Here is a 12905-nt window from a genome sequence, read left to right as displayed (position 1 = left end):
GTTTCCCCCACAGTCCAAAGACATGCGCTATAGGCAAACTGAATGAACTAAATTGGTTATAGTGTATGAGTGTGTGTGAATGTGAGTGTTTATGGGTGTTTTCCAATACTGGGCTGCGGAATTAGATGGGCATCCACTGCGTAAAACATATCACAGGAATAGTTGGCGGTTCATTCCGCTGTTGTGACCTCTGATAAATCAGAATAAGCTAAAGCAAAATGAATGAATGAATAATAAACAAATCAAAATAATACAACTTAATATAAAACTATTTTAACCAAATAAAGAAAAGAAGCAAATGCTTTGATCCTAACCTTTCTCCTCCTACATTAAATGACAATAAATATCATATTAACACAAGGATTCTGTCATCTCATTTTTATCCTAATACATAAATCACATTATTCTTCAAAAATATCCTGATTTGGTGCTCTGCTTAAGTATTTTTTATGCTCAGTTATTAATGATTCTTTTGATATTATAAATGTTTAAAACAACATTTATTTTCCAAAATCCTTTATTGATAGCAAGCTCAGAGCATTTATTTTAAAAGACTTTTATTCTTTATTAATCTGGGGTCCACAGCGGAATGAACTGCCACCTAATCCAGCATTTGTTTTACTTCTTGCTGTAAGCACTAATCACTGTGCCGCCTTTGAAATATTATATAAGATTAAAATTGTTACAAATGTCTCTGCATATATTTAAGCAGTCGACGCGTAAAAAGATTTAAACTGTTTGTTTTACGTCAACGTAAGTTTGTTTAGAGTTGGTGAGCAAACCTCATTAAAATAAATACTGTAAATAAATTAAACAAAATGGGTCAATAAGGTGGCTCAGTGGTTAGCACTGTTGCCTCACAGCAAGACGGTTGCTGGTTCTAATCTTGGCTGGGTTAATTAGCATTTCTGAATAGAGTTTGCATGTTCTCCCAGTGTTGGCGTGGGTTTCCTTCGGGTGCTCCGGTTTCCCCCACAGTCCAAAGACATGTGCTATAGGTGAACTGAATAATCTAAATTGGCCATAGTGTATGAATGAGAGTGTATGGGTGTTTCCCAGTACTGGGTTGCAGCTAGAATGGCATCCAGTGTGTAAAATATATGCTGGATAAGTTGGTGGTTCATTCCACTGTGGCGACCCTTGATGAATAAAGGGGACTAAGGAAAAATGAATGAATGAAATAAACTAATTTAATTAAAATCGATTTTAAAAGCTCAGTGATTTATACATGCTCTTTGATAAAACTAAAGTCATTCATAGCCACACGTATCCAGCAAGGGTTTAAGCAGTATTATTGTAAAATTTGTACAACAGTAATAATAAAGAATAAATCAGGGTTGCCTCAATGTTTGACTGGTATATAGGCAGAAAATGAGAAACATCTAGACTGATAGTGTATGTGTCTGTATTCCTTGTAACACACAGAACCACCCTCACTTTTCTACGAGAGCTCACTGAAGGGGTTTGCGTGTTGGAAAGAGTGATCTGCCTAATGAACAACATGCACATAAACTCCTGTAACAATCACAGGAAGAGCGCGACAAGAACACAGACCTCCTCACAATGGAAAAAACAGAGCAGATCTTGTATGTTTTTCATACCGCTTCAGACAATTATCTCATATTATCACAAAAAAGACAGAAGCACAGAAAAACGGGGCAGTGGACATATCCCCGCTGAACTTTCTCCAGACGATTAGACAGAGAGTGATGTAAGAGAAACAGTTGTGAGGCTTAGAACAGTTTGTTCGTGAGATATAAATGGATTGCTGTGCACTGCTGCTCCCTGTCAATCGCTTCACCCTACTCTGCAATGGAGAAGCCACATGGAACATTCCAGAGAGACTCCTGCTGGGGGGTGCAAACAACACAAGGCAACAAGCAGGATACTCCTTATCAAAAGTCTTTTATCAATCCAGTCTGAAGATTAGATCTTGCAAAAACTTTCAAGAGAATGAGCATTCCCATATTATTGTTGAGGTTTGAAGGGTCGCGAAATCCCAAAACACATTTTTTGAGATGTTGACAGTCATACAGTTAGGTCCATAAATATTTGGACATTGACACAATTCTAACATTTTTGGCTCTATACACCAACACAATGGATTTAAAATTAAATGAAAAAAAGTGCTGTAACTGCAGACTGTCAGCTATAATTTGAGGGTTTTTTACATCCAAATCAGGGGAACGCTGTAGGAATTACAACAGTTTGCATATGTGACTCCCACTTGTTAAGGATCCAAAAGTAATAGGACAGAATAATAATCATAACTTTTACTTTTTAATACATTGTTGCAAATCTTTTGTAGTCAATTACAGCCTGACGTCTGGAACACACTGTCATCACCAGATGCTGGTTTTCAATCTTGGTGGTGCTCTGACAGGCCTCTACAGCAACTGTATTCAGTTCCTGTTTGTTGTTGGGGCATTTTTTTTCTTCAGTTTTGTCTTCAGCCTGTGAAATGCAAGCTTAATTGTATTTAGGTCAGGTGATTGACTTGGCCATTGCATTACATTCCACTTCTTTGCTTAAAAAACTCTTTAGTTGTTGTTGCAGTATGCTTTGGGTTATTGTCCATCTGCACTGTGAAGCATCGTCCAATGAATTCTGAAGCATTTGGCTTAATATGAGCAGAAAATATTGCCTGAAACACTTCAGAATTCATCCTGCTGCTTTTGTCATCAGTCACATAATCAATAATTATAAGAGAACCATTTCTATTGACAGCCATATATTCCCATGCCATGTCACAACTACCACCAAGCTTTACTGCTTAAGATCATGAGCAGTTCCTTTCCTTCTCCATACTTTTCTCTTCCAGTCACTCTGGTACACGTTGATCTTGATCTCATCTGTCCATAGGATGTTGTTCGAGCACTGTGAAGGCTTTTTTAGAACTCTAATCTGGCCTTCCTCTTTCTGATGTTTACCAATGGTTTACATCTTGTGGTGAGCCCTCTGTATTCCCTCTGTTGTCGTCTTCTGTTGATTGATGACTTTGACACACATACACTCACCTTCTGGAGAGTGTTCTTGATCTGGCCAACTGTTGTAATTTCTTCACCAGGGAAAGAATTCTTTGGTCGTCCACCACAGTTGTTTCTGTGGTCTTCCGGTTCTTTTGGAGTTGCTGAGCTCACTGGTGCAGGCTTTCTTTTTAAGAATGTTCCAAACAGTTGTTTTGGCCATGCATAGTGTTTTTGCTATCTCTCTGATGGGTTTGTTTTGTTTTTTCAACTTAATGATGGCTTGCTTGACTGATAGTGAGAGCTCTTTGGAGCTCATCTTGAGAGTTGACAGTAACAGATTCCAAATGCAAATAGCACACTTGAAATGCCCTCTGAACCTTTTATCTGCTCATTGTAGTTGAGATAATAAGGAAATAACACACACATGGTCATGGAACAGCTTAGAAGCCAATTGTCCACCTACTTTTGGACCCTTAACAAGTGGGAGGCACATATGCAAATTGTTGCAATTCTTACACTGTTCAGCTGATTTGGATGTAAATCACATCTTGTCCGTTTATTTTGAAATCCATTGTGTTGGTGTATAGAGCCAAAAATGTTAGAATTGTGTCGATGTCCAAATATTTATGGACCTAACTGTATATGTCCCATGTTGCTAAAAACACTATTGGGACACATGTTTCACAAAAAAGTGAAAATTGGTTGTTTTTGCGTTGTTTTGAAAAAAATTCATTCTTCCGATTAAAATAGAAATTTTGAAGTTACATCACAGCAATGAGATCATTGTATACGTTTCAGTGTTGAGATTGGATGTCTGCATGTCTCAATGATGACAGAATTGAGCTTTCAGCACATCTGTAAAAAAAAAAAAAATCTCTGTAATTCATAAGACTTGGTTTGAACCAATCAGTGAGCTCTATTGTGAATGCGATGCAACTTCATTAATATGTATGATATAGCTTCGAAGACTCTTTACCTGTTACAGTGTTCAAACAGACGCCACTTTGTGTTGCCAAAGTGTTTTGTTTTAATTTTTCCGCAATGAGAGCACAGCTCGCGTGTGAGCCTACATGTGTGGACTACAGTGGTCTGCTAACATGTGACAAAAATATGTTTTGTAAGGGACATTTTTTACACAATAGCTTTTTCTCATCTGGACATGGTGAAATCAGGATTTGCCATCGTCTTCTTTAAAAAAAAAAAAAAGACATGGATCCAGTTTGTGTTGATTGTCCAGTCTCTACAGATTTGGTAAGTGTGTGATCAATGTTCATTGATTATGTTTCTCTAGATGGCAAAGTTAGTCTCTTCAACAGTATTCTTTCAGTTTTTAAAGACAAACCTTAGTCACAATGAATTTAGTTTACATTAATATTACTGCAATATGCAGATAGCAAAGTTAGTATCGTCAACAGCACTCTTTCAGTTTTTGAAGACCTTACTCAGGTGAAAGTAGTTTACAGTCATATTACTACAATATTATGGACTGAAAACGCTTTGGTGGGTGTCCAACAGTTTGTAAACAGTTGGTTGTGCAATAGGTTACAAAGGTCATACAATAGCCATTGAAATGAATGGGTATCATAGCGCAATGCAACTGGTTTAAAAGCCATTTCACACCTGTAACAACTTTCGTAATGTGTGGGTGAGGAAGAGGGCACGGTCGGAGAATCAAAAAACTGCATTTCTAATCAAAAAAATAAAATAAAATAAATAAATATCGTAAAGGTATTTGGCTTCCCTCTCAGGTGTTTCATGCATCTCATAGGCAGCTCCGTGTGGGCCATTCAACCACACTCTCTTCACAACAACACTGTACAGTGATTATATCTGGAAGGAGTTTAAAACACTGAAGACTACTGGGCAGTGCAGCACAGAAAAGCATTTTATTCCCAGCTCATATTTTTGTAATTTTTTTCTATTCCAGTTGAACACAGTAAAGTACGGAACCCCGGAAGGGACGTAGTGGAGGAGAAAAAAAATGGGTGGGTGAAAAAAAAAATAATGGGTGAAAGAAAAAAATGGGTGGGAGGAAAATATATATTTCTAAGTTTTTTGCGTTCCCTCGCAAAGATGTTTTGCGTTCTCTCGCAAAGATGTTTTGCGTTCCCTCGCAAAGATGTTTTGCGTTCTCTCGCAAAACTGTTTCTCCACAAACACTTCCTGTTCACTGCACTCACGTAAACCCTCCCGTTTTTGCTGAAATTCTCCCATATTTTACCATTCTATCCCACTTTCTTTACATTACTGTGCGCTGATTGTCGCCTTTCACTTTGCAACCTCTGAACCAGTGAATGCATGTTTAAGCGCTGACTGACAGACGCGCTTCGTACAATAAACTGATCCCAGATCAGCGTCTGTACGCGCCATTTAAAGGGACACTTCTGTTATCAAACAAGTGCGCAGCAAATGAATCTCATGTTTTGTTTAGTTTGATAACAGAGGTGTCTCTGTAAGAATGCACAGATCTATAATGAAAGCAGTCCATTACTTTAGAAACTGTTTGTGCTCATTTAAGAGAAAATAAGCTGTTTAAAATAAAACATGCAGGACGGAGATGTTTCATATTATTCAGTGTATTTGTCTGTTTAAACATACACCCGCTCCTCTGTAAATGGCGTGTACAGACGCTGATCTGGGATCAGTTTATTGTACGAAGCGCGTCTGTCAGTCAGCGCTTATACATGCATTCACTGGTTCATAGGTAGCATACGCACAGTAATGTAAAGAAAGTGGGATAGAATGGTAAAATACGGGAGAATTTCGGCAAAAACGGGAGGGTTTACGTGAGTGCAGTGAACAGGAAGTGTTTGAGGAGAAACAGTTTTGCGAGAGAACGCAAAACATCTTTGCGAGGGAACGCAAAACATCTTTGCGAGATAACGCAAAACATCTTTGCGAGGGAACGCAAAACATCTTTGCGAGGGAACGCAAAACATATTTGCGAGGGAACGCAAAACTTTGCGAGAGAACGCAAAAAACTTAGAAATATATATTTTCCTCCCACCCATTTTTTTTCTTTCACCCATTATTTTTTTTTCACCCACCCATTTTTTTTCTCCTCCACTACGTCCCTTCCGGGGTTCCGTAGTAAAGTGCCATTTCTAGCCAATGATTTTTAACACCCGAAAATATTCAGAGCATACCTATCTTAAACATTACATAAGGTTCAATATAATCCCAAAAAGCCATTATCATCACTTCAAAAAAATGCTGGGCTATTTCAATCCGAATTTTGCTGATGTAAGGATAAACCCAACCGCTGGGTTAAATTGAATTTATAGACTTTAGCTCAATAGTTATGTTTGTTTATATTTTAGCAGGATTTGGGAATAATAATCCAGTTCTTTAAAGAGTGCATAAGCAATAATTTCATATTACATGGAACGGAAGACAGTGAACGTGAAAATCACATATTCCCCTACTAGAAAACGTGAAAAGTAGTATATGACAGATTTCTGAATTTATAGCACTCCTAAAAGAGAAGACAAAAAAGCACCAGAATGTCTTTTGCCAGTGAGACTTGCATAAAACTCTCCCATGAGGCCTCAGAAGAGGATTTGTGAATGGCAATGAATTAACATGACACTTGTAGATCATTAAAAAATTACTACATGGTAAATAAACGTAGCATATTCAAAACACATTAATACCACACTCAGTACATAGAACGTTTTAGTATATAAAGGACAAAACAAGTACCTACTCAAATGAGTTTAGACGCAGCCAGAGGCTCTCGAGAGCATACATAAACATCACATTCTTTCCCTGGAAAAATGTCCTTCTCATTAAAATCACTCTATACGCCCATAGACAGCCTAGGAAGTCTGAAGAGGTTTTTTTTTTTTATGTGGTTACTGCCGTTTTTACATTAAACTATCTGACATATAGCTACTTCAATAAATAAATGTGCATGTATGCACTATTTATATTTGTCAGGTTTTAAATTGTAGGAAACATATATTGGGTCAAACGTCTCTAAATGTCGAATTGAAGTGTATGTGCTTTAAAAGGTACTATAAAAAAAAATCTTTACTTGTAGTTTTTGGAAATTGAACTTAGATACACAACTTGAATATCAATATATTGTACTGGAAGACTTTAGGAATAAGACCCAGATAAAAGAGGATAAACCCAGGAAACAGGGACTTCCTGTTGCATTGGAGATTGCAGGAAGAGAACAGTAAACTTGGAAACCTGTTTGGGTTCCTCTACTGCTACTTGTATGATCATCTATACTGTATTGTCTTTAAAATGGTTAACCTGTGGCCATATTCACAAGACACCTAAAGGCTAGTATCTAAAGCCAAGTATCTGCAAACTTGCTGATTTATGGGAATTAAAATTAGGACTCTAATATGTCTGATTAAGATTATTTCACAATGTGTTTTACTGCTAAAAAAGCTCCTAAATCAATTTATGAGGAGTGAAAGTGACTCATAATTCACTAAGACCATGCCACAAATGACAATCTGCCTTGGAAATAGGGCTGCACAACATATAATTTCAGCATCAATATCACAATGTGCACATTCGCAATAGTCACATCGCAGGACGTGTAATGTTAAGTTGTTATCACAGAGCAGTACACATGATTTGTTGAGTCAATACCTTTGTTTCCATCAAATTTTTGCACAAAACTGGATAACCACATAAAAGATGTGTGAATAAAGCGCCATTTCAATCCAAGTAGTCAAAGAGAACAAAGTGGTTACTTCCTGTTTAACTGGCGCCAAATATCAACAGTAAAAACAGAATTTTCTGCGGTAGGAGAAGCTGCGTGAATCTTTTCTTTATTTAATAAATGTGCCTCGAACGATGCCAACGTGCAATGAACATGTGGTAGTGTTTGAAGGCATGAGACGCAGCGCACGGATACTTTTGACAGTTCTGGAGGTCATTAATAATATTATAACAGTAATACTGAAACCGTTAAGGCATTTTAGAATTACCTAGACAACATTTCAGTTGTTTTACAGTGCCCTCAGCCTGCTGGTTTGTCCATTCACACATATTTTCATCATCGCATGATCTCTTATAACAAAATCACATGACCTTTTTTCAGTGGCTGTAAGATTTAAAGCTAATTTAAATCATTTGGGAACCAGAAATTATAAAGTTTGCCACTTAAAGATTAATTGAGCTTAATCATTTATCAAATGAAGACTTTACAGTGTTATTTTAGATTTGATAACTGAATTTCTTTACCTCAATATTGTGATGTTCCACCAAAACCCATAAAGCAGTGTATATTTCATTTTCATCTGTGCTTAAATTTTTTAACCCTCTACCACAAGCATTATGATAAATCTATATATAAAAAAATGACTTTTTCTTTTCTTAAAATGGCTTAACTTGAAGTGCTGTAAAAAATTGGGAAAATTTATTTTTTTAAGGTAGTTTATAATATGTTGCCATGAGGCCAAAACGTAAAGTGGATCTAACTTAAAAATGTAAAATTCTAAACCTTCCTTATAATTAATAATTTTGTTGTTTGAAATGATTTAATTGGTGTTGCAGTGTTATACGCTTTAACACAGCGCTATAAATGACACCTTATACATACTTTCCAACAACTCATATTCCAACAGCTTTCATTCATTCTTTTTTTTACCTGAATGTTATTAAAAACAAACCTAATATTGTATTATCATGTATACAACATACAGTAAATATAAATATTTTCTCCAGAAAATATAATAACAAATAAATAACAAGCCTAATATATCCAGATACATCAGAATAATGCAGCTACTAGCTAACAATGTTTATACATATTATACTATATGCTATACTACACCTGTCTTGTCTGCATCTGAGCTAACTTACCTGTACTGTCTCTATCAAATGTCCAGTCTGCATCCTGCTCATGGTCACTAAAACCCATCTCATCCTCACTTTCATCAACAGGAAGAGCCAGTTCTGTTATTTTCTTCTTTCACTTACCATAGAACATGGTGGTGCTCGCTAATACACTGTTCCCTGTATTGATATCTATTCAAAAGTAGTATTGCCAATAAAACTAGATTTTTATCCATAATTTAAATGCCATTAACATTCAGCTAATCAACATTATATTACTAGCATTCATGTTGTTATTGTTACAACTTAAAAGATCTCAGCTGACCTTGCCATTTGGCAACACATAGATTTGATTTATTTACAAAAAAAATTTGATAAAAAAAAAAAATTGAGTTGTGAATATGTCATCATAACTTACTGAAGGTGATGTTTCAGATTATTTTGTGGATCTGACATAATTTGATGCTTTGTTTTTATTGACATTTTCATTTGTATTCAGCAACTACTCACAATAAATGCCAATCTGTTAGAAATCGCGCTACAAAAAAACTCTGCATGTCCTGTGACTTAAGCAAAGCACATCAATAGCTTCACTAAGGTCTTCTCTTTGCAACAACACAAAAAATGTAATGTTGGTCTTAAAGAAACAGTGGCAGGGAAATCAACATAAATATCATGTTGCCATATGGCAACACCATGCGGTAGAGGGTTAATTACATTTTTTATATATATTTTTGGATATTTTATGCAGATGCACTCCCCTACAAAATCATATCATCCCAATCAGTATAAAATTATGAATTCTTCCCAAACAGTTTGTCATTTTGTGAAATTATTTTCCTTTCGTGATATATTTCGCAGAAATAAAGTATCGAAATGTTAGTTTTTTTTAATATCATGCAGCCCTACTTGGAAGGAAAACCTTTCTAAAACATTTGACCATAATGTGCTATTAATACGTTCTCATCTTAACCACTAAGGTACTCCCATACAGTAGGATTTTCATATAACACAAAAAAATACTTCTTTCTTAAATACATTAATCCAAATGTATGTTCTCTGAATACAAATGTCCGTATTTTATATAATTAATTACATAATCATATTATATATTTTACCATATACATTTAAAAACATTATTATTTGTTATCACTTTACTTTGGTGGTGCCTTTAACGCATTTTGTTGAATTTAAGTTACATAGCATCTACATGTCAACTAATTCTCATTGCGTAGGGTCTTCGTGCAGTCACATAGCCCTCATGCATAACTCTCAAAAAAGGTAACTAAACGTTGCAATGATGCGTAGCACAAGCTCTGTGATAGCTCAACTTGGTAGCTGTGACTAGTGTGGGCGCTGCTAAGAGCCGCGAGCCTGTTAGAGCGAGTGTTTACAAATGTCGAGTAATGTGAAGAAGCTCCAGATGGAAACTTTGTTTTTTGTATACCTTATGATTAAAGTTGTTGCATGTCCGTCAGTTCCTGCCTCTGAATGAACCACTTGTACACTAAGGCCCCATTTACAATAGTGCGTTTTAGTTTGAAAACAGCGTTTTAGATCAAAAACGATCCGCCACCAAAAACGTATATCACATGACCATTCGTGCATTCTGGGCATGCGCATTCTAGCAAATATATGCCGCTGCTGTAGTAAAAATGGCAGAGTTTAACTGCACAATGGCGCCTAAAACAGACAGTAAAACAGTACACTAAAACCTAAAACAGTGTCCATGTTGTTGTTTACAGTGAAGGCTGATCTGTTGTCTTCTGGTAGCGTTAAAGCCATGTGTTATAGTCATGTGATAGGGGCTTGACGAATAAGGGAAGGATACGCAATGACATAAAAGCCCCAATCAGCTAGCGAATGTCAGCAGCCCCACCTCCATTCTCAGATGTCTCCGTTTTTCCCCATCCACACTGAGACGAAGCAGTAGCGTTTTAGAATGAAAACGGCCTCTCCAGCGTTTTCAAAACGCTCCGTTTTCGGCGCTCGAAAACTCTGGCCTAGTGTGAACGGATGGCGTATTTATTTATTTTATATTTATTTATTTATCCATTTTAATTAATTATTTAATTTTTTTTTTATAATTTTTCCTTTTTCTCCCCTTTTTTTAAAGGAGTTTATGTCTGTGGCTATATACCATGTTATTATGTTGCTCAATATGTGTGTTGTGAAAAAATTTAAGACTTTTGAAAAAGCAATAAAAATATTCAAAAAATAAAATCTTAATGTGAATGTGGCAATAGTTTCATTTTGAATATGACAACATAATATTGGGCTCTACAAAGTTACCCTCAATAAATCTGACAGAGGCTCCTCCCCTCTCAATCAGCCAATCACTCTGTGCATAGTTAATAATTATGCTGACATAATTCATAGCAATGAGGCAAACCCTGCCTTTACTTCGAACTTTTCTCTATTGTTTAGTATGAGTTTTTCTCAGTAGCTTTAGAGCCCTGGAGTGTTTCTGGATCAGAATGTAAAAACAAGCACCACACAAAACCACTTTTGTGTAAGAGACAGCTTTTTGTGTCTTATGAAAGTATCAGTTGCAGATTAGAAATAGGTCATATAATGGAGGAGTGTACTTGCGTGCAATGTAAGATGACAAAAACACTCCAGCTAATGTTGAGCCTTGGCAGAGGCGGAGAAACGGGAAGGCGGAAGGACTGTTAGAAATACAAGCCATGATTCCCAGAAGCCCAGAGAGAACCACTGACAGCAGAAGAGCACGCCGACGACCCAACCTGAGATACACACAAACACACATAGCATTAGTAAGTAGACACTGCAGAGCATTAGTAAGTAGACACTGACACACACTGAAACAACTTAAGACATTCATTAAAATCAAATTCAGTGTATTCATAAAATACTAAACATATCAAATAATCATTAATGACATCAAAACAAGCTGCTAAAGATGACAGTGCAGCCCTTTAATACTAATTAGTTATACTTTTAAATCTTTAATCTTTGCCATCTTTCAAACTTTTCATTCACACACCTCAGCAAGACTGATTAACAATTTAAAAGACTATACAACTGTGAGTATGTATTCTTTTAGGCATTAATAAGGACCGGTAAGAATAAATGTTTTATCTTTACGTATTTTATTCCCATAAATATGTTATACTGAATAATAATGGAATATTATTTCACACATATTTCCACAGAATTTATTTAAAACATTAAAAAATAGATTTGTTTGCACTTACTAACTATTCTAGCTATTCTATATCTATCCATCCATCCATATATATATATATATATATATATATATATATATATATATATATATATATATATATATATATATATATATATATATATATATATATATATATATGAGCAATATCACAAGAGTAACTGTGCAATATGACTGTATATCGGCACTAGTGGGAGATGTGTGTTGTGCCTTAGTGTCCCACAGGTGGTGATATACAGATATTCCATATCACACTGCTACTCATGTGATACTGCATTTATACAACAGTTTGACAACATAATCGTGTATATAAAAAAGAAAATCAAACACAGTGAGTTTAAAAATCTATGAGGAACTGCTTTTTATAGTCATTCATTCACATCTGCAGCTGATGTCAGAATAGCAGAAACCATTGCTTAAAAACGGCTCTTTACAAATACCATTTGAATGATTCTCTAGCGCAATGTCTAAAGTGATGACAAAACAGGTGATTTTGCTCACATTTTAAGATTATAAGGCTGAACAGCATGAATTGCCATCAGTCTACAGGCATTCCCCAGTATGTCTCTGTTGCATCAGGAGATCGAAATAATAAACCCCAAAAAAGCCAAAGCAGCACAAACACTGGCATATTACTATGGTATAAATGCAGCTCTACAACATACAAAGAAGAGATTAACTTAGAATGTCACGTACTGTTATTTAATGATTTGATCAGCTGTAGTTTGAAATACGAAAAGGAAACACTGAGTTTTTTCCCCCTTTGGACTTATTATGTGATCTGTCACCATCTTGGGGTGCAACCGTCTTTGCTCTGCTCAGTATAACAGGCTGATGGCCGCCAACCACCTAAATTATGATAATTTAAAATATGCTCTATCCTTATAAATAAACTGCATAGTTGCAATCTAAACAACTACATTCAC

The 12905-nt window shown here is 35.8% G+C and overlaps 2 protein-coding genes across 2 annotated transcripts in view; one reads left to right on the top strand and one right to left on the bottom strand.

Annotated features, from left to right (window-relative positions):
- csnk2a2a (casein kinase 2, alpha prime polypeptide a) overlaps window positions 1-12905 on the top strand; it is a 471730-nt gene that overhangs the window by 303036 nt on the left and 155789 nt on the right. The gene's annotated exons all lie outside the window — the stretch shown is intronic.
- Window positions 1-12905, bottom strand: part of slc22a31 (solute carrier family 22 member 31) — a 38775-nt gene that overhangs the window by 16191 nt on the left and 9679 nt on the right. The window contains exon 3 of the mRNA XM_087261954.2: window positions 11364-11518. Within this exon, the coding sequence (XP_087118080.1) occupies window positions 11364-11518 (155 nt within the window). The remainder of the gene's footprint in view (window positions 1-11363; window positions 11519-12905) is intronic.

This window comes from Danio rerio, chromosome 7 (genome assembly GCF_052040795.2).
Source record: "Danio rerio strain M-AB ecotype USA chromosome 7, GRCz13ab, whole genome shotgun sequence".
Lineage (NCBI taxonomy): Eukaryota > Metazoa > Chordata > Actinopteri > Cypriniformes > Danionidae > Danio > Danio rerio.
This window is presented reverse-complemented; position numbering and strand designations above follow the sequence as displayed.